Source organism: Sorex araneus, chromosome 7, assembly GCF_027595985.1.
Source record: "Sorex araneus isolate mSorAra2 chromosome 7, mSorAra2.pri, whole genome shotgun sequence".
Classification (NCBI taxonomy): domain Eukaryota; kingdom Metazoa; phylum Chordata; class Mammalia; order Eulipotyphla; family Soricidae; genus Sorex; species Sorex araneus.
The window spans coordinates 8454960-8481760 of record NC_073308.1 but is presented as its reverse complement, the minus strand read 5'-3'; the positions used below and the strand labels follow the sequence as shown (position 1 = coordinate 8481760).

The window sequence follows — 26801 nt, the reverse complement described above, 5'->3', positions numbered from 1 at the left end:
TCCAGAACCCAATGAGAAGTGCAGGTGCGCGGGTTCAGTGACAGCAAACTCCAGGCCTCAAGGGATAGGGGATGGGCTGTTCCCTCTCATGCCCCTGTCTACCCGTGGGAACCTGGAGGTCATGCCCACAAACTTCCTTCAACTGCCACTTAAGGTGCTTAATGATCATGATCCAGAGATACACAAAGAATCTCTGAACTGAGCAGCTCTCTGCAGAGATTTCTCCACACCCTAATTGTCTAAACTTTTAGAATTCCAGGAGCACACAGCCACTCTTGTGGCCGTATGACATCTTATACTATTCATAACAAGCAATGCAAAAGAGAGTATGGGGGAGATTGTCTGCCAGAGGCAGGGGGAGGGGTGGAACAAGGGAGGGATACTGGGGACATTGGTGGTGGAAGATGCGCACTGGTGGAGGGTTGGGTGTCCTATTATTGTATGACTGAAACTCAAACAGGGAAACTTTGTGACTGTATGTTATGGTAATTTAAAAAAATTTTTAAAATTAAATTAAATTAACATCCTGAATAAAAAATAATAATGTGGAGTTCATGCCAAATTGAATTAGCTTAATTAGTGGCTGAATAAATAGCAGTACTCCTACATTTAAAAATAGAGAGGAAACAAAAATGAAAAGCCTTAAAAAAGCGAAGTGAAAATAAATGTCAGAAAAATCAGCTTACAGTTTTTCCAATTCAAGAGTCATCATGAGGCTGTTTTGGACTGGTCCAAGTTACACTTGTGTTGCTCCCATGTCTCTGAGGGAGAAAGCACAAGCATGATGTGAATCCAAATACAGAAACTCTAGAGTTACATTGATGAGATTAAAGAGGAATAACTTTGATTCTGACTTTGCTGTAAAGCCAGGTCAACTGTTTACTCTAGACCATAATTCCAGAGAGCTCTTACTGATAAGAGATTTCTCTATCATCAAATTAATGACACTTTGTAGACTAAATAAATTTCCTCCCTCCCTCCCTCCCTGCTTTCCTACCTTCCTTCACTTGTTTGATTCTCATTCTAAATTGCATTTACTTATTTTAATGTTTCTTTTTCATATGACCTAGAGGTGGCCTTGGATTTTGGCCACATCTGGCAGTACTTGGGAGATATGCTGGGTGCTGTACTTGTGGGTTGCTCTGAGTAGAGTTCCGGGAAACACATAAGGTGCCAGAGATCGAATCCAGGCCTCTAGCATGCAGTGCATGGGCTCCAAACACTGACCTATCTGGTCCTCTTTTCTTTACTTTCTTTTTGAAATAGTGTTTACATTATTACTCGTTACTTTCTGGAATAAATAATACTTCTACACACATCTGTATGTTTCTTATCTATATGTACTCAACATTGCTCTTGTACTCTTTTGGCTATTACCCATGTACATTCTTTCTTAATCTTTTCCTTTGACAATAAATCTCATTTCAACAATCCAGTGTTAATATTAAAAATATAACTTTTAAATTCAATGCAAGACACTTAATCTTTGACAAAAATGGAGAAAAATAAAGACAGCAAATCATAGCAGAAACCATATGACCTACAAAACTATTAAAATACTTACAGATATTTTAATGCTGGCAATTGAAAAAGATATGAATCTTCAATAGTTGTTAGAGGATTATGACCGAGAATTCTAAAAAAATACAATAAAATGAAAATTATCTGCATAATCAGTAACTAGCATTAAAGTTTATATTTATTTATTGGCATTGAACTTGAAGATGAAAAACATTATTTTCTGTGATTATCTATAATCACACTTAGAATTCATAAAGCATCCTACCCCATTTTTTTTGTTTGTTTTTTGGGTCACACCGGTGATTTACAGAGGTTACTCCTGGCTCATGCACTCAGGAATTACTCCTGGTGGTGCTTGGGGGACCATATGGGATACTGGGAATTGAATCCGGGTCGGCTATGTGCCAGGCAACCGCCCTACCTGCTGTGCTATTGCTCCAGCGCTAAGCATTCTCCCTTTGGGAAACACCCAAGTCTCAAGATGATAAAGAGAAGGGGAACGTGGTGGGGGGGGGTGAGGGGAAACAAAACAAATGTACAGCAAAATAATATATATATGCTAACAAATTTTCCCAAGTTGAAAACCCTAGGAGTAGGGGCCAAATAGTACAGCAAGTGGGGAACTTGCTTTGCATGCAGCCGACTTCTACCTTTCATTCCTGGAATCTTATATAGGCCCCAGAACACACCAGGAGCGATCCCTGAGCACAGACTCAGGAGTAAGCCCTGGGAACCACAGGGTGTGTCTTTCCATCACCCCCAAGAAGAAAGAAAACCCAAGGAGTGATGATGTCTGCAGGAAGTCCTTGCTCTGCAGCAAATATTATTTCTTTTTCTTTTTTAAAAAAAAAAATTATAATGAGGACTGGAGCGATTGCATAGCGGGTAGGGTGTTTGCCTTGCACTCGGCCAACCTGGGTTTGAATCCCAGCATCCCCTATGGTCCCCTGAACACCGCCAGGAGTAATTCTGAGTGCAAAGCCAGGAGTAACCCTGTACATCACCGGGTGTGACCCACAAAGGGAAAAAAAATTTATAATGTAGGAGCACCGCTATTTATTCAGCCATTGATTAAGCTGATTAAATTGGGCATAACTCCACATTACATTTTTTTCTTAATTTTTTAATTTTATAAGTTAGTTCACAATGTTTGATTACACTCAACATTCAAACACCAATCCCACCACCATTACAACTTCCCTCCACCAGATTCAGGATGTTTCCATCCCAAGCCCCAAGCCCTGTCACAAAACACAACCGAAGTAATATATTTCGTATTGTCTGTTATGAAGAACTGCTGAACATGCTTACAAAAAAGTGTTCATATAGGAAACAGTGTGAAGATTTTTCTATTTTGGCAGGAACCATTAGACATCTGTAGGATATCACTAACTTGCTATTGAAGTTTGGGTGGTGTGAACTTTGGTATATATATCTGAAAATATGTATATATGCATATATAAATATATACATTTCCCCCTATGATTTATTGCCTACTATCTGAACTCCATCAAATGTGGTGTGGTAATTATGGAGAATGGGTAGGAAGTGTTTTATGATGTGTTGCGAGGCCACTTTTGCTGCTGCACAATCCAGGAATATGTTTGCTCATAGGTGAGGCACAGCCCGAGTGCATGGGGCCCGGCCTTGAGTATGGCGGCAGTTAGGTTGTGGAGGTTTTTGGCTGCCAGAGCTGGGTCCCTTGGGGTTGGACGGGCTCTCACCCGCACCCCTCTGGGGTGCACTGTGTGAAACAGCCTGGTGCGGAGTCCGGTGGCATGGTTATGGGGGCCTCATGTTATGCTCCCTTTTAGGAGAAGCAGCCATGTCATCTGGACAGTGGCTGATGATGAGATTATCTGGCACCAGCAGGAGGTGGCTTATGGCATGACCCCTGGGTCACCGGAGACTTGGAAAAGTGGGCAGAAGATTTCCGCTCCTGGTCCCATTGAGCCCAGAGGCTCAGGTCACAAAGTTCTGCATTACCTCGGTCCTGTAGGACTTCACTCATGTGAGACTCGGCCAGAGCGCGTGGGGAGCAGCCTTGAGCGTGGCATGGGTTCCCGCCTACCTCTGCACTATGGGCCCTAACTGTGTCTTTTGTTCTCTTTTGAGATTTATGGGCCTCTGAAATAAGGCCAATAAATGAGCTTATAAAGCTGAGCCATATGAGCCATATGTGGTTTGTGAGTGTGACTCCCACATACCTAACTTTTGGCTATTTAAGTTCTTGGTACTTGGCCCCAAGTTGTTGGGGTCTGGCCAAAGGCACAGCAGCAATTTTGGGGTAAATGGAAATCTGAAGGCACCATCAGGCTGTTGATACATTCGCCCCAGGTACAGGTTGACCTGCTGGCGGCATCATACCCCCACAGATATTTCTAACGGATGCCACTACAATTCAAAATGTTTCTTACACCCTGAGAAATTCAAACCATTTCATGGCTTAACACAACCAGCTAAAGATAAAAGTAGGGTCAATCCTTGGTTTTGGACAAAGAAGACAGGGTCACTCTAAGAGGAGCTGGTGGAGCTGTCTTCTCACCAGTCATTCCCCAGAGATCTCTGTGCCCTGACCTTTATCACACTGTATGTGATCACTGACTCACCTGTCAGTCTCCTGGATTTTCAGCTTCTTGAATGCCAGGGCCACCCGAGTGTCACTGGTCTGACAATATCGGGTAGCTACTAGATACTTCAGAGATAACATTATGGATATATTGGTCAAATGAACCAGTTCCTTCCCTCCCTCCCTCAGTTCCTCACTACTTTCTTTCTTTCTTTGGTTTGTGGGCCACACCCAGGAATGCTCAGGTATTACTCCTGATGGTGTTTAGGAGACCATACAGAATGCCAGGCATGAACCTGGGTCAGCCACCTGCAAAGCAAGCACCTTTCCTGCTATATTATCACTCCAGTCCCAGAAGCAGTTCATTTTTGTCAAAAAATTTTGTTCCAAGGGACTGGAGCAATAGCACAGCGGGTAGGGTATTTGCCTTGCATGCGGCCAACCTGAGTTTGATTCCTAGCATCCCATATGGTTCCCTGAGCACCGCCAGGGATTATTAGTGAGTACAGAGCCAGGAGTAACCCCTGTGCATTGCCGAGTGTGACCCAAAAAGCAAAAGCAAAATAAAAAGCTCTTTATCACTAATCATCAGAGAGATGCAGATCAAAACAGCTATAAGATACCACCTCACACCACAGAGACTGACACACATCCAAAAGAACAAAAGCAACCACTGTTGGCATGGATGTGTGGAGAAAGGGACTCTCCTACACTGCTGGTGGGAATGCTGACTAGTTCAGCCCTTTTGGAAAACAGTATGGACACTTCTCAAAAAATTAGACATTGAGCTCCCATTTGACCCAGCAATACCACTCCTGGGAATATATCCCGGAGAGGCAAAAAAGTGTCATCGAAATGACATCTGCACTCGAATGTTCATTGCAGCACTGCTCACAATAGCCAGAATCTGGAAAAAACCCGAGTGCCCGAGAACAGATCACTGGTTAAAGAAACTTTGGTACATCTACACAATGAAATACTATGCAGCTGTTAGGAAAAATGAAGTCATGAACTTTGCATAGAAGTGGATCACCATGCAAAGTATCATGCTAAGGGAAATGAGTCAAAAAGAGAGAGACAGACATAGAAAGATGGCACTCATCTGTTGAATATAAAGTAAGAGAATGGGAGATTAGCACCCAAGAACAATAGAGATAAGTACCAGGAGGCTGGCTCCACGGCTTGAAAGCTGGCCTCACATGCTAGAGGAAAAGGCAGCTCAGACAGAGAAGGGAACACTAGGTAAAGTGTGGTTCGAGGATCCACTGGGGATGGGAGATACACGTTGAAAGTAGATTGTAGATCAAACACTATGGCCACTCAATACCTCTATTGCAAACCACAACACCCAAAAGGAGAGATAGAAGAAAAGGGAATGCCCTGCCACAGAGGTGGGGTGGGGTGGAGGGATGGGATAAGATGTGGAAGGGATACTGGAATTATCGGTGGTGGAGAATGGGCACTAGTGGAGGGATGGGTACTTGAGCATTGTATGACTGAAACACAGGCACGAAAAGTTGTATGTCTGTAACTGTACCTCATGGTGATTCACTAATAAAAAATTTTAGAGGGATGTAAACGAAATGCAAATATGAAAGTTCATAAGTTTGTAACTGAACCTCACGGTGATTCACCAATAAAAATTAGAAAAAAAAATTTTTTTAAATGCGCTGGCAAATTCCTGGGAAACTGGACCATGAGACACAAAGTCTATGTGACTATAGAAAAAAAGATTACTATCATTAATAAATGAATTCCACAAGATTGTAAGATACAGGAGCAATATGACAAATTTAGCCATATTTCAAGACACTAGCTAGAAGTAATTAAAGATGAACATTTTTTCAAGTTTCAGATATAGGGGCCAGAGCTATAGTACAGCAGGTATGGTGTTTGCCTTGCATGCAGCTGATCTGGGTGTGGTCCCTGGTATCCCATATGGTCCCCCCACCCAAGACTTCAGCAGTGATCCTTGAGTGCAGAGCCAGGAAGAAGTCCTGAGTGTCACCCAGTGTGGCCCAAAAAACAAAATAATTTTTAATGTTTTCAAATATAATGACATAAAAATGATAAACAGGAGAAGAGATGAACAGGAACTTCCTCAAAAAAGAATAGAAATGGTCAGGGACTGAGAGATAGCATAGTGGGTAAGGTGCTTGCTTGGATGCAGCAAACCTGGGTTCAATCCCCAGCATCCCATATGGTCCCCTAAGCAGCATAAAGAGTGATTACTAAGTGCAAAGCTGGGAGTAAGCCCTGAACATTGCCAAATATTGCCCAAATCCCAGCCCAAAAGAAATACAAATGACCAAAATGCATATGGAAAAAACTGTTCTATATCACTAATCATCAGGAAATGAAGATCAAAGCAACAGTGAGATATCATCTCATACCACAGAGACTGGTACTCATCAAAGAGAACAACAATAACTAGTATTGACGAGCATTTGGGGGAACAGGGCCCCTCATTCACTGCTGTGAGAATGCTAACTGACCCAGCCTTTCTGGGAAGACAATATGGACATTCCTCAAAACTCTAGGAATTAAACTTCCATATGACTGGCAGAGGAAACCAGGTGTGTGGGACCCGGGGCCTAGATTTCCAAGGTTGCTCGGATTGGAACTGGGCCTCTTCCACCCAGATTCTCCATTTCGAGTAGCTAGGCAGTCACACCCAGAAATCTCCCCCAGCCCCACCCCGCCCCACACACAAATACCATGTAATCCCTTCAACGGTCAACATCCAAAGAATATAAAACCCAGCTCCTGGAAGCATGCAGACACTATCAAACAACATCTGATAGCCTAGATATCCCTTTTGGAAAACCTGGCAAGTTACCGAGAATTTACTGCCCACAGGAGAAAGCCTGGCAAGCTCCCCGTGGCGTATTCATATGCCAAATACAGTAACAATGATGGGTCTCATTCTTCTGACCCTGAATAGCCTCTAATGAGGCACCATTAGGAAGGACAAGTAAAGAGAGGCTGCTAAAATCTCAGGACTAGGATGAATGGAGACATTGCTGGGCCCACTAGAGCAAATCGTTGATCAACAGGATGACAGTATATACATACCTCGCAGAAAGCCCGGCAAGCTACTGAGAGTATCCTGCCCGCTAGGGCAGAGCCTGGTAAGCTACCCGTGGCGTGTTCAATATGCCCCAAACAGTAACAATAGGTCTCATTCCCCTGACCCTGAAAGAGCCTCCAATCCTTGGGAAAGACAAATAAGAAGAGACTACTAAAATGTTAGGGCTGAGAGGAATAGAGACCTTACTGGTGCCTGCTCGAGTAAATCGATGAACAATGGGATGACAGTGATACAGTGATTCCACTGATACAGTGATACAGAAATTCCACTCTTGTGAATATATCCTAAGGGCCCAAAAGCACAATGCATAATAGATGTCTGCACTTCTAGGTTCATTGCAGCACTATATATAACAGCCAAAATATGGCAACAGTCCAAATACCCACAAACAGATGACTGGATAAAGAAACTATGGTATAGATACACAATAGAATATTACCCAGCTATAAGAGGAGATAAAGTCATGCAATTTGCTGCAATATGGATAGATCTGAAGAGTATCGTGTTGAGTGAAATCAGTCAGAGGAAAAGGAACAGACTCAGAACCATCTATCTCAAACTTTGTAGGGGACCCTCAAATGTCCAATGGCAATGGAAACAAAGAACTGAACTGGTCTTCAGTAGGAACTTGCCACTGGGATAGAGGTGGGAGAGAAGTTAGTGAGGGGAACAGTAGGACAATGAGATGGGCGGACAAAGTGCCTGCTACAGGGGCAGAGGGGGCAGGGAGTGGGGGGTACCAGGGGACATGAGTTGAGAGTAGTGGACACTGGTGAAGGGACTGGTGTTAGAACAATGTATGTCTGCACCTCAATCATAAATATCTTTGAAACTTTGTAATTCACAGGGATTCAAAATAATTTTTTTAAAGGTTATAGGGACTGGAGAGAGCATACAGGGGTTAAGGTGCTTGTCTTGCGTCCACTGACCCAGGGTTGAATCCCCTGCACCCAGATGGTTCCCACCTAGGGACACTACTGAGTACAGAGAGACAGGAATGGTCCTGGGTGCTGCTGGGTGTAGTCCTCAAACGAACAAAACCCAAAAACCACACAAATTTAAAAATACCTGGGAGACATTAAAAATGGAAATAAATGGAAAAACGCGTCCTGACCAGAACCCTATTGCTGATAGTATTCATCAAATTGAGCTGTGTTTTTAGTATTATCTTCGTACAAATCCCAGCTTTATTATTATTATTATTATTATTATTATTTATTTATTTATTTATTTTTGGAGGTCAGGGATACATCTAGCAGGATTCAGGGCTTATTCCTGGCTCTGTGTTCAAGGGTCTCTCCTGGAGGTGCTAAAGGACCATCTGGTACCAGGGATAAAAACGGATTGTCCACATGCAAGGCAAGTGCCTACCCGCTGTACTATCGCTCAGCTCCCAAAGTGGGTTTTAAAATGACTATTATAAGCAGGAGAAGATAGTTAATGTCTTGCCATTATCAGAACAAAAATCCAAGTCACAATCAGATACTACTTTATACTCAGCAAGATGGCTAAAAGCAGACAATATGTGCAACCAGGGTGATGGAGAAATTGAAATCCTTATGCACTGCTGGTGAAAATATAAAAAGAGACACTGCAGAAAAGCTTGATGGTTCCTCAAAAAAGTTAGGCATAGTTACCAAAGACTCAGCAATTTAATACCTGGGTATGTGCCCAAGAAAAATGGAAACATGTCTATACAAAAGTGAGTATTCATAATCAAAAAATGGAAGGGGCACCTGAGCACGTGCTTTGCATGTCAGTACTTCCTCTGGCTGACTTCTTCTGCATTTTAAAATAAATGTATGCGCATGCCTAGCTCATTCATTGCCTCTTTTATATTCATGACCTTATCTTTATGCTTTATGGAGTAAACTGTGGCAAAAGGACTAAGTAATAAGGCTCAGAGGTAAAACACTTGTCTTGCAGGTATAAAATCTGAGGTTCTATCCCCAGCCCGGCAAATAAAGGAGCAACAGTTTTTATCAATCTCAGAGAGCATGACTGAGTTGGGGAGTTTGCTCAAAGTGGCAGAGCAGATGCCTGGCATTTGCGAGGGGCTGAACTTGACTCATGGTATAATGGGATCCGTGAGTACCACCATAATTGGTTCCTAGGTCCTTTGGACGTTATTGGAGAATCCTATTTAAAAATAAACGAAAAGAGGGTTCAAACAAACAAACCAAAAAGGGCTGGGGTAAATGCCTTGCCCAAGGGGGTGGGGTGGGCAGGTTCATGGCACTACCTGGCCCCCTCAAACACCCCCTCAAGGCCCAGCACCCCATGAGCACGGAAGGGTATAGTCCAAAAACAGTAAAAAAGACTGATCTCTTTCAGTGACCAAAAACCTTTCTTTTGGTTACTGGGCCACACCCAGCTGTGCTCAGCGCTAACTCCTGGCTGTGCACTAAGGGATCAGCCCTGGTGGTGCTCTGGGGAGCACATTCAGTGCTGGGGATTACATATGGGTCAGTGACGTGCAAGGCAAGTGCCCTCCCAACTGTACCATCTCTCTGGCCCCAGGCAGTATTACTTCAAATGCCCTTTTGAAATAGATCTTATCTGGGGACTCCGGCTTGACCCCCTCACTGCAAGCATTCAGCCTGGAATTCAATCCCCCGTGTCACCACATTGGCTGAATGAGATTCCTGGCAGCTCTGGGGTCTGTCTTGCAGCTCTGCCATTCCTTGTCCCTGGCAACTGATTTCCAGTTGCACTGCAGTCAGTCAGGAGGACGTTAACATCACAACAAAAGAGGCCAAATCCCTGGCAGGCAACACTACTAAAAGGTGTGGAAACACAGTTGAGTATGCTACCTCAGGATAGAAAAACATTCAAAAGGACACATGAACACACATTCTTCGCAGCACTCAGTGCAATAGCTAAGATACGGAATCAACGTAGGTGTCCAACGACAGGTGACTGGTTTGTAAAGATGTGGAATAGATATGCAATGAGATACAATGTAGCTGCAAGAAACGATGAAATCGTGTAATTTGCTACAACCGACTTGGAAGCAGAAGACATCATATTGAGTGAAGTCAGATGAGGATACATACAGGATGATCTCACTTCTCAGTGGTAGATAAAGTAACTAGAAGAGGGAATGCATTGAAGTAGAAAGGATGACTAGATCAGTCTTGACCCCCAAGTATAGGGAGAATGAGAGAAAAGCAAACAAATCAACATGTGGTAGAAGATAAAGGGCGGGGACAAGGGTCAGGGCTTTATTTCTCCAATGATGCGTCAAAGTGGTATAGCTCTCTAAACAAAGCACAGGCTCAACACTGAAAACATAACATTTAAAAAAACCACCACTGGGCCAGAGCAACAGCCCAACGGGTAAGGTGCTTGCCTTGCACACGACTGACCTGGGTTCAATCTCCAGCAACCCAAATGGTCTCCTGAGCCTGTAAGGAGTGTTCCCTGAGTACAGAGCCAGGAGTAATCCCTGAGCACCATTGGGTGTGCTCCCCTGCCCCCCCAAAAAACAAACCCTACAACCACTGAACCTTGAAATGTGCCTGTCAATGTAGCAGATTGGGTGTAGGAACACTGGTGAAGGGAAGTGTAAGAACGCTGGTGGTGGGATTGGTGTCAAAATATTGTATGCCTAAAACCCAATAACCATGGTGGAAATGCTGACTGGTCAGCCTTTTTGAAAAACAATATGGGCATTCCTGAAAAAACTAGAAATTGAGTTTCCATCTGACACCACAATACCACTTCTGTGAATATATTCTGAGGGTACAAAAAGCACAGTAGAAATGACATCTGCACCTGTATGTTCATTGCAGCAGTGTTCACAATAGCCAGAATCTGGAAACAACCCAAGTGCCTGAGAACAGACAACTGGTTGTTAAGGTTGAAGAGACCTCAAGCAGATCTCTACCCGGGGAGGTGCGAAGAGAGGAAGGAGACCAAGGCAACTCTTTCTGCAAATGCATGGGGTTTATTCAAGCCAACATGCCAGTACCCTACAGCTACAGAGCCGAGGGTCCCGAACCCAAAAACCAAACAGTTTTTGTACCCTTTTGGAAGAAAAAAGGGGAAATCACACATATTGGATCACAGGGAATCACACATATTGGATCAAAGGAAATCACACCTATTGGATCAAAGGAAATCACACATATTCCCTCAAAGGGAATTGCACCTATTGGATCAAAAGGGAATTACACCTATGTCACTTAATTTGCTAATCTCAACATTTGTTGACTGTTAACTGTTTCCATGCAAATGTTTGCTTACAGTTCCTAGGGCAGTTTGTTGGCCCATTTGGTGACAGTTTCCTGCCCAGCGGTAGGTCTCAAAAACATCTTTCAAAGCAGCCAAGCAGTTATAAAGGGCAAATTCAGCGGTTAGCAGAAGTTTTTAACCCTTAACCTGCCCTCCAGTTTTTAACCCTTAATCTGCCCTCCTCTTCATGGTTAAAGAAACTTTGGTACATCTACGCAATGAAATACTATGCAGCTGTTAGGAAAAATGAAGTCATAAAGTTTGCTTATGAGTGGACGATCATGGAGAATATCATGCTAAGTGAAATAAGTCAGAAAGAGAGGGATAGACAGAATGACTGCGCTCATTTGTGGAGTATAAAATAACATAATATGAGACTGATACCCAAGTAGACTAGAGACAATAGCCAGGAATATTGCTCCATAGTTGAAAGCCTACCTCATGAGCTGGGGGAGAAGCAGCTGGAATAGAAAAGGGATCACTAAGTCAATGGTGGTTCAAGGGATTGTTCGGGATGGGAGATGTGTACTCAAAGTAGATAAAAAATCAAATTTGATGGTCTCTCAGTATCTATATTGCAAATCATAATGCCCCAAAGTATAGAGAGAATATGGGGGAACATTGTCTGCCATAGAGGCGGGAGGTGGGGTTGGGATTGTGAAGAGGGGAGATACTGGGGATATTGATGGTGGAGAAAGTGCACTGGTGGAGGGATGGGTGTTTGATCATTGTATGACTGAAAGTCAAACACGAAAGCTTTGGGACTGTAGCTCACAGTGATTCAATGAAAAAACAAACAAACAAAACCCCAACTCTCAATAACTTTGTAAATCGTGGTTCTTTAAACATTTTTTTTAAAAAAAGAGATGTGCACACAGTGGACTTCATGTCTGTCCCCCAACCCCCAAGTTTACCTGAACGAACATGCATACTTAGTTGGGGACAGAGCCACACTGTCCTCTTCCTAGGTACACAGGTCTTGTAGTGGCTTCCTGCCTAGGCCACTGTGGCTGAGCAGATGGCTCTATGCCAATGGGCACGGGTGGAGTTCAGTCTCAGGAAAAGCAAGACCCCAAGAAGCACATGAATCCACCTCAAAATTCAGGCAACGAAGGTCTTTGCTGATCTTTGATATAAAAGAGAAATGGTGCACAAGAACCACGCCGAGAAGTGGTGCCTCTGACAAGCACAGGTATAAGCACGGGTCTTAGAAAGTTCTTATACACGAGTAGAACAGTGATACCTGTTGGTTGTGTGTGTGAGCCTCCCATCCCCCCCAAGCATTTAGCAAACATCAGCCCAAGGGGGAAAATGCCTGGCCCTGATGTAGGATTTCCAGTGTGTAAAAAACTAAGGCTCGCCGACGGGGCGTGTGTACTCGCGGACACTCCGAGTGGCTCTGTCTCACCGCCCACGTTCAGTGCTCTGGAACCGCTGTGTGTGCTGTTGGTCAAGGGCAGGCGATGGAAGGAAGGAAGAAGGCCAGACTGGTTGCTCGATCAGTTTATTTCATTCTCTCTGCTTCTCTCCCGGTTCTGCATCTCTCCCTCTGGGTCTCTGGATCTGGCCCCCCTATCCACTCTTCCAGCCTAGTTAAATCTCCCCAGCATGAGGGGTTTGGGGCATACACATAGGTGTGGTCACCATCAATAGGATTGAGGTTCCTTTCCCTCAGGAGCTGCTTCTCCTAGGACTTACTCCCTTTCAGCAGGAGTATCCACCCAAGGGTGGAGTCCCATGAGTGTGTTTCTCCTCTCCTCAGCCAGAAAACATATAAGAATTCATAATATTAATCATTTTGTATGGACACAATAAGAAATGCATTAAAGCTTATAGAATTGCTCTCCTGGGGCCATCTCAATCTCAGACTACAGTGCTCAGGCCAGATCAGTCTTTCCTATCCCTAGCAGGGTCCTAGTCTCATCATTACTTTTGGATCATGACAGCATTTGTCTATGATCAAGCTCTTAACTTATAGTTAAGAAATAGGCACTTAGGCCAGGCCCCTCTCGATGCCAGATAGCACACAACTCACCGCTTGCCCTGGATCCATCCCGTCCTTTGTTGGGACCCTGCTTTTGGGGTGCTAGAAACTGAGGGCAACTGAGGCTTAAGTGGAGAAAGCAGATGCCTGGGAGGGAATAATATTTGAAGCCAGTTAAGTCCAAGTTACAAAAACATAATATTGTCTTCTTGTGTCTATACAAAAAAAACATTGCTTTAAAGTAAATTATTCAAAAGGCATAAAGAGGGGAGAAAGGCAATGTTATAATATTCAGTGTCCTAGGAAGGTCTGACCTTACAAATTAGCAGAGTCAGATTAGAGGGAGGAGCTGATTAACTCTTTTTGGGGAAGAGAGCATAGAGAAGTGATTACAGTTAAACAAAGGGATGGGAGAGATTCTTGATGGGTGAGACTGGGGTAAGCCTAAACTTCAGGGAAAACCGGGACAAGCTACTTGTGGCAAGGGGGGAGAGGACAAAGTAATGTCATCCTACACCAGTGAGCACCGCAACTGAATATGGGAACATCACAGCCAGGTGTGTATGACCCTCAGACATCTCGCAACAAAAAGATGAGGAGGAAAGGTAAAACCTGTTTGGGAGTGTGGGGGAAGCAGGGAGACTAAAGGGAGAAGCTAGACCACATCTGGGTGGTGCTCAGGCGCTACAGTGTTCCAGCAGCAGTACTAAGTGGAAACAGAAGATATCTCCTTATATAGATGGGAAGGAAAAGACGCACTTGGGAGAACAGACGCTTTCAGTTGCTGAATGTGATCAACTCCTCAACTTTCCAGCTATAACAAAGAAACCACCCCTAAGCCATTTCAAGATCCTGAGCGGTCTTCATCTTTATGGTAGAAGCTTTTGAACGATGAGAAGCTGCTGCCAGGATTTCAGTACACACCCCAAAGTGATAACAATGCCTTAGAGTAAGCTCTCGTGTGGACACTCATCTAAAGACAGGCCATTATGCTATGTGGCTGGGAGAGCGTGAGGGCTTCGCTGTGACCACAGCTCCGTCTGCCTTCACAGTGCAGCTCCCCACCTCACTGACAATCTCCACAGTGGGGTCAAGCGGTCAGTAGGAACAAGGCTTGGGTTTCCTTTGTTCTCTCTTAGTCCTTATGTCTTGGCAAAATATTTAAGTTCCACAAACAAGCCAGGGTGTCCACTGCTCTGTCTGAGTAAGGCATCGCCTTTCTACTTTGTCAAGTCTTTGGTTGCTACAATCATGGAACTTGTACCGATGAAATGACTAAAAAAGTTTTTTAAACAAATCATCAGTTTAGACCTGTGTAGGTGAATGAAGAAACACTCGAAAGTCAGAGGGAAAAAAAAGATACTTGGAGCTGGAGCAATCGTACAGCAGGTACAGCAGGTAGGGCATTTGCCTTGCACACGGCTGACCTGGGTCTAACTCCTGATATCACATATGGTTCCCCAAGCACCGACAGGAGTAACTCCTGAGAGGAGAGCCAGGAACAACCTCTGAGCATGGTGGTGTGGCTCCAAAACAAAAGATAAAAAAAGATACTGAACATTTAGGATTAGCAAACACTGTTGGATTTCCATAACATACTTCATTCCTGATTTCATCTGTAAGAGATGTGATTATTCCCCTTTCAAAAACAATGGCATCTTATTAATATTTTGAAAATTTATGGAAAATCTATTAATTTACATTGCAAATTATTATGGCATATTGTAGGTGACCTATTTTTTATTTAACTGATATGTTCACCACTCAATGTCTATTAATATTATAGATGCTTCATTCAAGAAACTCACTGAGTGATAATTACCCAGAACCCAGGAAGAATTAAGGTTTTGTGGGCCCTGAATTTCATCTAGTTTATTAAAATCCTGTTTAACAAAATAAATGAAATGCAAAATTATGAATATAAAAATTTCTGGGATCTTCCCCGAGATCTTGCAAGTAAGGTTTGGAGTTCAGCTTCTTTTAATTCCTTATCAATTCACCTCAGATTTTGTTTTGTTTGTGCTTAGGTTTGGGTTACACCTGGCATGCCTCTGCCCACTGAGCTCTCTCTCTGGCTCTCACCTTGACCTTTCCTCAGCTATATTTAATGCAGGGAGTAAATTATGATCAACCCAGCCTCTAATCAGCCCAGTCATTTGTCAGATAGGTAATAAAATGACCTATCTTTGTTGCATACGTTTAAGTGGTTTGGAACTTTGCACATGAACAGAAACCAAAGTTAGGATTTAACTGGGAATTTAAAGCCTCATTCACAGTTCAGCGCATACCAGTGACAATGCTAACAGGTGCCTTTCTGTTAGTGCTCGCGCCAATAATCAATAATAGGGAAAGCAAAGCCTGCCACGCCCCATGCAGATCTCCTGGCCTCTTTGTTCCTTAGTTTCTTCATTTGAAAAAAAGGGATTGGATCTCAGGACATACTTGTTAGAGTTCACACTGGACTTATACCAGTGAGGTAATAATAACTGTGTGATGTTTTTATGCACAGTTTCAATATATATATATATATATATATACATATATATTTATCTGCTTTTTCACTTACATCTTTTGTAAAAAAACACATTCCAGGACAGGACTGAAATGTTCCAAAGCTCAGTTCGGTGATTAAATTGCAACCAAGATCCTACCAAAGAAAAAAAGAACAAAAAGATAAAAGCACCAGCAGAAGAAAAAAGAAGAAAGAAGAAAAAGGAAGGAGAAAAAGAAGAAAGATGAATAAGGAAAAAAGAAGGAAGAAGAAGGAAGACTGAAGAAAGAAGATGGAAGAAGGAAGAAGAAAAACGAGGAATAAGAAGAAGGAAGAGGAAGAAGAAAGAAGGAAGAAGGAAGAAGAAAGCGAGGAGGAGGAGGAAGAGGATGAAGACAAAAATTAAGAAGAAGAAGAGGAAGAAGGAAGATGAAGAAGGAAAAGGGAGAAGGAAGAGGAAGAAGGAAGAAGGAAGAGAGGAGGAGGAAGAGGAAGAAGGAAGAAGAAAGAGAGGAGGAGGAGGAGGAGGAGGAAGAAGAAGAAGAAGAAGAAGAAGAAGAAGAAGAAGAAGGAAGAGGAGGAGGAGCAGAAGGAGGAAGAAGAAGGAAGAGGAAGAAGGAAGAAGAGGAAGAGGAGGAGGAAGAGGAAGAAGACAAAGAAGTGAAAGGAGATGAGGAAGAGGGAGAGGAAGAAGAAGAGGAAGAGGAAGAGAAAGATGAAGAGCTAGAAGAAGAAGAGGAAGAGGAGGAAGAGGGTGAGGAGGAAGAGGAAGAGGATGAAGAGGAGAAAGAGGAGGAGGAGGAGGAAGAAGAGGAGGAAGAGGAGGAAGAGGAGTAAGAGGAAGAGGAGAAAGAGGAAGAGGAGGGAGAGGAGGAAAAGGAGGAAGAGGAAGAGGAGGAAGAAGAGGAGGAAGAGGAGGAAGAAGAAGAGGAAGAGAAGGAAGAGGAAGAAGAAATATTCTATATTTTTTTGGATCACACTGGGCGTTACTTTTAATTCACATAATCACAACATTTCATGCACTAAACATCACTGTGAAAGACCTAAGCTTAAGGTTTATTCTTTGATGTTTATGATGCTGTGGGGGTATTAGACACAAAATAGCAAATGCTTAACAAATACTTCACTAATGAAGTTCTCTAGAACAGGGATTCATGACTTCAGCACTACTGCCACATGGGGGCTGGATAGTTATGGGGGGGGGGGGCTGTCCAGTGCATTGTAGCTATTCAGCAGTGTATCTGGAGGCCTCTGCTCACTAGGTACCAACAGCATCATTATAGATCTGACCATTAAAACAATTAAAAAAAACCCTCAAGGCACTATCAAGGGTCATGTGGGTACAAAATCATCCTGGTTGAGGGCCACGGTTCTATTGTTCACATTGCTCTGACTAGTAATTCCCATAGTAATTCTTACTTACAGGCAAAACGGATTTGCTGTACAGTTTTAGTAGCTATTTATAATGTTCTAATAATATTCAAATGAATAACAAGATGACAATTAGGTGTTCTAAAAATTCCAAAAATAATGAAGCATATTTTTAACTTACACATACTGCAGATATGGTAGTGCTTCAAATGTATGCCTTTAATAAACTGTATTTCATTGCAGGATAAATCTCTAGGAAAAGGAAAAGGAAAATATTGCTCCGATTAAATACCAAATATCTAATTTTAGGAATAACCAGTAAAGTCAAAATAATATTGAATGAGTAGATTTGAATGTTCCGGAACTCCTAAACTTGCTTTCATTTCTCTCAACCACAAATCTTCATGAATAAAATGTACGACTACTTGGTTCTTGGACTTTAACTTTTCTCAGAGCAGAGAATTGATTAGGTGATTTTTATGTTCTCAGTGATAGATGGAGTTCAATTTTTTATCTTCATGTAAAATTACTATATTTAATATAATTATTTCAAAAATTCATATGAATAATCTCATGTTTATAGACCTTCCTATTTAGCTGTTTTCTAGGCTAATAAAATGACCCATTTTCATATAATATGAAATGAAGTTACTCCCTTCATTTACAGAATAGTGATTCTTACAGCATAGTGAAGGTGCTATTGATGTTGGGCCCTGGCACAGGCACTCTACGGAGCCTCTTCTCTGGACTGAGACCAGCACAGGAGAGGATATTCTCTGTGCAGGTACAGAGCTCACATATGTTGAAGATCATGGGTACATTCTGTTCCAGTTGCTCAGGGAAATATACATGTGCCTTTTCTGAAGTAGATTGTACAGAAGGCAGGGCTAAAGAGTGAGTCGGGGAAGAATGAGCTGTCCCTGATGTTTCTGGTTGTGGAGTTTTCTCCAAAGATACAGATGTGTGTTGACCCAGATCTGTGTGCTGATCCTGACACTGTTCTGACGGCAATCCCTGTGCGGGGGTTGTCGGAGTGGTACTTGTTCAAACTGTTACCTCAGCTTTCATTGGGGCCTTTGCAGGCTGAGCTGGAGTCTCTTGCAAGTTGTAGATGTAACTGAACTGCCTTCTTAGTGACAGTAACATCCTTGTTTATAGGTGCATATGTGACTTTAGTCAGGTTTGAATGAGGACTCAGTGTGATAGGTGAAACATTCGAGTGTTCTGTAGCACTGATACTTGTCAGGGTTGTCGAGGGTTTAGTATTCAGCGTGCATACTGGAGTTACAGTCAAATATTGATTTGACCCCCAGAATGGGTAGAGCCGAAACTTTAGTTGAGCCAGATTGAATGAGTCTGCACATGCCCTGATGGTTTTGTCACTGTGTGCTCTGTGGGAGTGGTAGTCTTCTTCAGGGTCGTAGAACCTTCGGTCTCCCTACTTGGTTCCGCCGTGATAGTCGTGACATGGGCTGATGATGGATGCTGAGTTGATGCTGAAACTGTTCGTTCCAGATGCTCTGGAGCCTGAGCCAAAACAATATCAGTTGGTAGCTCTGAAAGCTGAGTGAGGGTCTCCTGCATAGCTGAAGAAATGTCCATTTCCTCAGCAGGTTCCTTGTCTGGTGAAAGCTGAGTTTGAGTCTGTCCCAAATGTAGAACTACCCTCTCACTCTGGAACATCTGTGTTTCTGAAATTGTTGAAGATAAAATCTGCCTGCCAGAAAATTCCATGTTCGCAGAGAGGCCTGGAAATGAAGCCAAGACCTCCAGAGATGGAGATATTCATCCTCATGGGGAGATCCAGGAAACAGAGTTGGGTTCTCCTGGGAGCCTGGAGATTGCGCTTGGCTCTCTTGGGGGAACAGACTGTGATGCTATCATCTCATGGTGCTTTGTAGACTGAGCTGCATTTTCCTGTTGGGATAAAAATATTTGAGAATCATTCGAAGGCTCATCTGTAGTCAAGTCCTCCTGAGAGACTGAATGTTGAGGTGGGGTCTCTTTCTGGGTTACAGATCTGGTTGTTGCAGTAGTCGTTAGAGGATGAGATGAGACTGGATCCTGAGCAAATGGTTCAATCTCAGAGTGCTCTAGTGAGTTTTTTGGGATCTCCTGAGAGACTGTGTAAGTGTCCACCTCAGGAAGATCTGGAGTCAGAGCAATGGTCTCTTGTTGACCTGGCGTAGCTTCAATCTTTTCAAGGCTGACTGCAGGGTGATCAGAGTCTTCCTCATGGACTGGAAAAGGGCCAATTTCTGTGGTGGCCCCATACCTAGAGAAACTGTCATTTTAGATAACATTGGTTGCTGAGCTTCACCCAGACCTAGAGGTGAAGTGTGACATTCTGATGTACAGATTTAGCTACAGGATCCATAGTTAACTCTGTAGACAGATCTACATTTTGTGCACTTTGGAACCCTACTGTGGGCTTTGGAGTCTTAAATTGGCCCTCCTGCTGACTTTGAGAGATACCGAAGTCCTTCAGACTGCGTTGGGACTTCTCTGATTGACTGAAGAAAGTATGAAATGACTCCCTCATCATTTCAGAGGGAGTTGAATACAGATCTGGACCATCTGTTGCAGTGCCAAAATTTCCAGCTTTCCTGGGAAACCAGGGAGTTGGCTGGGGTCGCATGTTGGGGTGATGAAGTTGTGCTAACCCTCAGAGCCTCAGATTTAACTTTGGGCAATGTCAGAGGCAGAGGTTGATCCCAACTCACAATAGAATCTGTTGACACATCAGGTTCTAGAGGATGATTATTTCATTAGAGAGCCCTAGATTTTGATTTGTGGTTTCCTTCTTGGGTAGGTAGACGGGGGCCTCATTCGGGGTTAAAGGTTCCTATTTTATAATAGGAAATAAAGCCCCCCCTTTATAGGGGGGCTGAGTGAGTTGTAGTCTGCTGCCCACTCAGAGAATGCCCTGGTACTATACTGGGGTGTACTGTTCCGAACAACCACGTTGGCAGGTTCAATCACGACACTGGGGATGTGTGAAGGTGAAGCGTGAGGGGGACCTGGTGAAACTGTCATCTTCTGATTCTCCAGGTCTAGATTGGGAATGCTTCGTGAGTCTGGAGCCTTAGGAGAGGTGACTGGCTGAGCCGAAGAAATGACTACCTCAAGATACTCAGGAATCTTAAGCATGGCATCCTCCTGGGTTGTGGAAAATAAACCAGTTTTAGTGGTTTCAGACTTGTTACTTTTAGATTTCTTATGATGAGTCTGATACTGCTTTGCAGTCTGAGATAGCAACTGATAACTTTTTGAAATTTTAGGTGTTGATAAAGAAAACTTGGATGACAGGAACCCAGTTCCAGAGGGTGGAGCAGATCCCCTTGAGTGGTTATGACATAATCATGAAGGTTCTCTATAGGCTGGGACAATTCTTGCTCCACAGCAGAAAAGCTTTTCTCTGGGTGGTCTGGTCCTTGTGTCTGCACTTCCTGCAGGACTAAAGATTCCCCGCCTGCCATGAGGTTGGTGGTTTCATATGATGAAAATGTAGTCTTTGTCCTGGCTCAAAACCTGGCTCAAAACCTGATGCCCATCAGTTACAGAACTCAGCTCCGCGTGTCCCATATGCGGGATAGCTTCTTTGTTCCCTGAAGGCTCACTTGTCAGTGAGCCTCTAGATGCCCCATGAGGAATGGAGTCAGGGATCAGAGACGCCTTTACCTGCACTGTCAGGGAATCCTCCAGACAACCGTGAAAACCTGATGTGCTGCTTCTAAGGTTCACTTGAACAAGCTCCCTTTCTACCCCAAGGCTCAAATCTTGTCCCTGTACACCAGAATTTAATCTGTGGGGACTCAGGGTGGGAGAAATGGTAACTACATGAGGGCAGGGAATATCCAAGGCAGCGCTCCTTGCCGTGGCCGGTTGCAGTGAATCCAATGACTGGAGCTCTGAAGCTCCACGTAGGGGAGGAGGGTTGCAGCTGGGAATGTCCCCTGAATTTGCGGGGCCTGGGGCTGGCCCCACTGCTAGTTTCCCGAATTGGGGTCACCAGCCACGCCAAGATGGAAGGGACAATCTCTGGCCCAGTGGTTTCCCTTATGCCATTTCCCTTATGTGGATGAGGTCCAGGTGGTGTTCTCACAGTGGAAGTGTTTGGAGGTGCCCTGCAGTCCTTACGGAAGTGGCCTGATCTCCCACAATTAAAACATTTGCCCTGATCTTGCCTCTGTCTGGCATAGGCCTCAACAGCATTCATAGGTGCCTATTGTTTGATAGAACCAACATTCCCACATGCCCTCAAGTACCCCATCATGTCCCCCTCCTCCTTAATGGGGCACAGCATGGCCTGGCAATCCTCATTAGCATTTTCAAAGGCCAATTGTTTGGACAAAAGCTCCTGAGTTTACTTACCCTTCACCTGCTTTCCTATGGTTTCCATCAACCTCCCTGTGAAGTCTGCATAGGGTTCTGAGACTCTCTGAATAATCTTAGTATAGCTTCCCTTCAATTCAGCATCTGCATCGATCTTCTCCCAGGCCTACAAGGCGGCGTCACGGACATGAGTAAAAACAGCACGAGGCAAGGTGTCTTGCTGTTTAGGGTCATGCCATTTCCCTTCACCTATTAACATGTCATAAGTAAATTTACTCCCTGACAATTTTCATTCAGCATGGCCTAGGCTCTGTAGTTTTATCTTGGCCTCATCACTGAACTACGACTCCATAGCATATACTGAGAAGGGCTTAAACAAGTCTTAGCAACCACATGAAAAGCTTGAGGTACCCAATGAGTCTTTGCTTTCAGCCTGTAAGATAGTCCTTACAGTATGGAGATGTAGATCCTTATGAGTCACAGGCCTTTTTGAAATTACTGAATGAGTCCATTCTTAACCCTTCCTAAGATGGAGACTGATTTTCCCCCATCTGGATGAGAAAAAAGAGATGGAGCTCATGGGGCCTGGGTGGGATTAACTATTTACGGTCGAGAGGTCTCAGCTGTCAGCTCCTATCGGGAGCATGTCCCGAGCTACCAGGAGGTCGCTTGGTTGAAGGGCAGCGGCTCCTGTGAGAAGCCTTCTCTACCATGCCACTCTCAGACTCAGAATCTGAGCAACTGGTAGCTGGCTCATTTTACCCATCACTTCCCTCTGATTCACTGGAAATGGAGTCACACAAGGGAGGTGGTGTTCTCTCTGGCCACCAGTAGGGAATTTTAACTCATGAGGGCAGAGAGATTTTTGCTCTGAGAATGTGTTTGCACTGGAAATGCCTTGAGCTGCTTTCGTGGCTTGGGTACGGGAGTAGCCAGGCACTGAGCATCAGGCTTCTTTCTAGGCTTGGGTATGGGAGAAGCTGAGGGTAAGGCTGTCTTCGTAGTAGTAACTTTCTTTACTTCATCCTTATACTTAAGGAACTAAGGGCAAGTGAAGCTTAAGTCGAGAAAAGAGATGCCCAGGAATGAATAATATTCAAAGCCAAGTAAATCCCAAGTTGTAAAATCATATTAAAAACTGTACATACATTTTGTACACACAAAAATGACATTGCTTTAAAGTAACCTATTCAAAAGATACAAGGGAGGAGAAAGTCAATTTTAACTTACTATGCAAGTTCAGTGTCCTAGAAATATATGACCTTACAAATTAACAGAGTCTGACTGGGGGAAAAAGCCGATCAACTGGTTGCGGAAAAGAGCATAGAGAAGTGGTTACAGACAGACAAAGGAATGGGAGTGACAGGGAGCACTTTGATGGGTGTGACCCGATAAACCTATGCTCCTTGTGGCAAGGGGAACAGGACATACCAATATTGTCTTAAAATGTTTAGAGATTATTACCAGATAAACCTAAACTCGTTGTGATAAAGGAGAAAGGACAAACCAATGGTATCCTATAATTACTGCCCTCATTAATTACAGTAATAGTTACAGCCATAGGTTTAGCAGAGACATCGGGCAAATTTAAGCTTAGAGCTTCATTCTGACTTGGAGATGGAACGTTTTCTTTTGAATGCAGAAATGGTTGAGCAATAGATTCCTCAGATGGCTCAGAAGACTGTTCCAGGGCCTCTTGTGCCACTGGAGAATTTTCAATCTCATTACTAATTTTTGAAAATATGAAAAATGTCACACTCAAAGGTTTAGCAGTGACATGGGGCAAGTTTAAGTGCGGAGTTTTATTCTGACTTGAAGATGGAGGGGAATGAGCTAGAGATTCCTGCTGGACTGAAGATTCAGTCACCTCAGGGATTTCTGGAGCTTGAGCCACTGCCTCCTGCGGTATGGCACAGTAACCCTTAGGGCTCTCTAGAGGCTGAAACTGGGCCTCCTCTTGGCCTAGAGATTGTTTATTCTCTTCAAGGCTCTCTGCAGTGTGAATTAGATTTAGGGTTTCTGGCTGGCTTGATGTTTCACCCTCATTGGTGACACTTGGAGTTCCAGTATTCTGCAGATAGGCAGGTTTGATGGTGACAGAAGATATATTTGAAAGATGGGTTTCTTTCTGGATTGGAGATAGTTCATTTTGCTGATGATGCAGTAAAGACTGCACTACAAGTTTCAGGCCTGACTCTGAAGGCTGAGCTTCCACCTCCTGAGGCTCTGAAGATCCCCCCTCCTCAGCAGCCAATGTAGGCTGAACTAGGGTTTCTGGCAGGACTGAAGCAGTATCACCCTCTTCAGGGGTACTGGGCAGCAAATCTGAGTCCTGAGCTAAAGAAGATTTAGATTCTGGGAGATCCTGGAAGTGCAGCTGGGGTCTGTTGTGTGCTTGCTGAAACTTCAGCTTCCAGGGCCTTAAAGCGAAGCTGTCTATCTTCTCAGAGGGTTCTGGATGCTGGGACTGGGGTGAAAAGGATTCAATCTTGTGAGGGATCTGTGGATGTTGCTCTGAATCTCCCAGTACATCCAAAGGTTCACTCTCCTCGGGATAAAATATATCCATACCGGAATCTAAGTCATCATCCTGCATCTGCTGTGGCAGACAATGATTTCTCTTAGCTTTTCTGGGAGTTCCAACAATTTTAGCAGCATGGTGATGGCCAACTAGAACCTCCCTCTTGTTTCCACGAGAAATAATGAAGTTTAGTACTTTTGGAATCTGTCCATTAGAGGTTGAGCAGGCATTTCAGATGTCTGATCTTCAGGTTGATCTAGACCTATAGTTGGAATTGTACTTGTCCCTCTAGGAGACAAAACTAGAAGTGGACTCTGACCCTGCGTCCATCCTATTGTTGGACCAACTGGGAGCCTCTGATGTGTTGCTGACTTGTCATTCAAACCCTGGTGTGGAAGGGCAAATCGATGGGATGCAGAGGGCAACCCTTTTCCTGAATCTTCATCCAGGATGGGAATGAAACCTTTAAACTTCTGCGGCGGTAACACCATCTGGTGAACAGTCGAGGTGAAATGTTGATGAAAAAACCCAGACTTGGCCCGGGGTTGAAGGGCACAAGGCGATTCAGGTGTAAGAACACAGGAAGGTGAAATCCAGAGCTTGGGGATGGAGGGGCCAGGGATCAGCGGGACTGGGTGCAAAATCTGCTTCAGGATCGGAGCTCCCAGCAGCCATATTGGTCGCCACATGAGTACACATAAGACATATAGGAGACAAAGCTAGAGGTGGACTCTGATCTTGAGTCCATCGTATCATTGGATCAGCTGGGAGCCTCTGATGTGTTGCTGGCTTGTCACTCAAACCCTGGTGTGGAAGGGCAAATCGAGGGGACCCAGAGGGCAACTCTTTACCTGAATCCTCATCGAGGGTGGGAACCAAAGTGTTAGGGAGTTTCTGAGGTGGGATCAACAACCGGGCATCAGTCCAGGTATGCAGGTGATGGAAGTCCCCTGGCTCGGCCCAGGGTTGAAGGGCATGAGGCGAATCAGGTGGAAGATCAGGGGAATGTGAAACGCAGGGCTTGGGAGGCCCTGGGGTAAGAGAAGGCCCCTGGATTGGGTGCAGGACCCATTCGGATGGCTGAGCTCCCTGCACCAGCAGCCACATTGGTCGCCACGTGAGGAGACATAGGGCCCAGAGTAGCAGCCAAGAAGTGACATGCAGAGGCTCCGAGGTGCTGCAATTCAGGCCAGTAGGGTGTGGGCACCCCCAGCCCTTATGGTAGCACGTTTATTGCAGCCAGAGAGCCCCTCCCCTGCAGCACGTTTATGCCACCTTTAAGTCGCCTTTATTGTGTCTGAGTCAGCTAAACATAACCAGCAGGACCAGGCTTTCCTTCTTCCCTCAAAGGCACCTAAGATATACAATCAGGTCCTCTTCCCCCCTCCTGCGCCCCCAGACTCTCCTCCCAGCCCTGCCAGCCAAACAGCACTGGGACTGCCTACTACTGTGGGCCAAGTCTTGGGGAAGGGGGGAAGACCAGTGTGTCCCCGGGTTGGCACACCAAATACAACAGTACTAGTCCAATTGTGGTGGTCTTAGTGCTTCCTCCTCACTACTGAAATCCGAGACACATTCTTCCTCCCCTGGGCCATCCTGCTTCCAAGAAAGCAAGCTGACCTGCAAAAGGAGCACTACTTAGGGTGGATGGGGGTTCCCAAATGTTCTCATTTCCTTTAAACTCTCAGTATCTCTGATTATTTATCAGTCTCTGAGAGGGGATAGCATAGAATCAGTGACCCAAAATCTTCTGAAGGAGGGCTCTGGGGCCATGAACAGTTTATTCTGGGAGACTGATCTTAAACTGAATGAACAGTCATATACACTCCTTTACACCGGCCTGGGGCAAAACCCACTTTTTTGCATGGAGCTCAATATTAATTCATACAGAAAAAGTAGCAAGCCTTTTTCTAAAGGGCTGCCTGCCTTTCTAGCACTCCTGGAGAGACCACTGAAGACCTTAACATCAGAATGTAACAAGGCTCTCTTGCAGTACTTTGACTAGCACCCAATTTACTTTCTTCACAGTCCTTCTCATCAATTTCAATTCTCATTATCTCACACTTCTAGACTATAAATTCAGTGAGAAGGGGCTTCCTCCCAGTGTCTAGTTGAGTAGAGAGCTTTAAATGGAGTTGGTTCCAAGAGTGTCCTCATTTAGGGATGGATGTTGGTTTTCTGAATTCTTTGGCATTAGTACTTAATGTCTTCTCACGTTTCATAGTAAGGTGGACGTTTTCTGTTTGTTTGGGGGCCACACCTGGAGGTGTTTGAGGTTGCACCTGGTAGTGCTCAGGAGCCCATGCAATGGCAGATATCAAACCCAGGTTTCCCTCACGCACAGTCCATGCTCCAGCCTGATGAACTTTGTCTCAGGCCCCTAAGTTAGTCTTGTTAAGACCCCATTGTAGGTGTTTGAAGTTTTCTTGGTGGGTTTAACTATTTTAAAAATTATTTTTCAAAACTAGGTCAATAGTTCAAACAATTGAGCCCTTCAGTAAGCTCCTCAAAAGGCCTATCTTCCACAGCTTCTTGACTACTTTGTGAAATAGAGTTAACAAGGATCAATTCAAAATAATTGTCTAAAATGACCTTTCTTTGAAGGTAGTACTCAATGATATTAGGTGTGTTCTTCCTTTATACATCCAATAATTTTATTTATTTTATTAATTTTTTCTTTTT

General features: G+C 44.1%; 1 protein-coding gene across 1 annotated transcript in view; it reads right to left on the bottom strand.

Moving 5' to 3' along the window:
- LOC129406607 (uncharacterized) overlaps positions 1-26801 on the bottom strand; it is an 84869-nt gene that overhangs the window by 14668 nt on the left and 43400 nt on the right. The window contains exons 4-5 of the mRNA XM_055144951.1: positions 1565-1636; positions 687-761 (exon numbers count right to left, since the gene is read on the bottom strand). Of these exons, the coding sequence (XP_055000926.1) occupies positions 737-761; positions 1565-1636 (97 nt within the window). The 3' untranslated portion in view covers positions 687-736. The remainder of the gene's footprint in view (positions 1-686; positions 762-1564; positions 1637-26801) is intronic.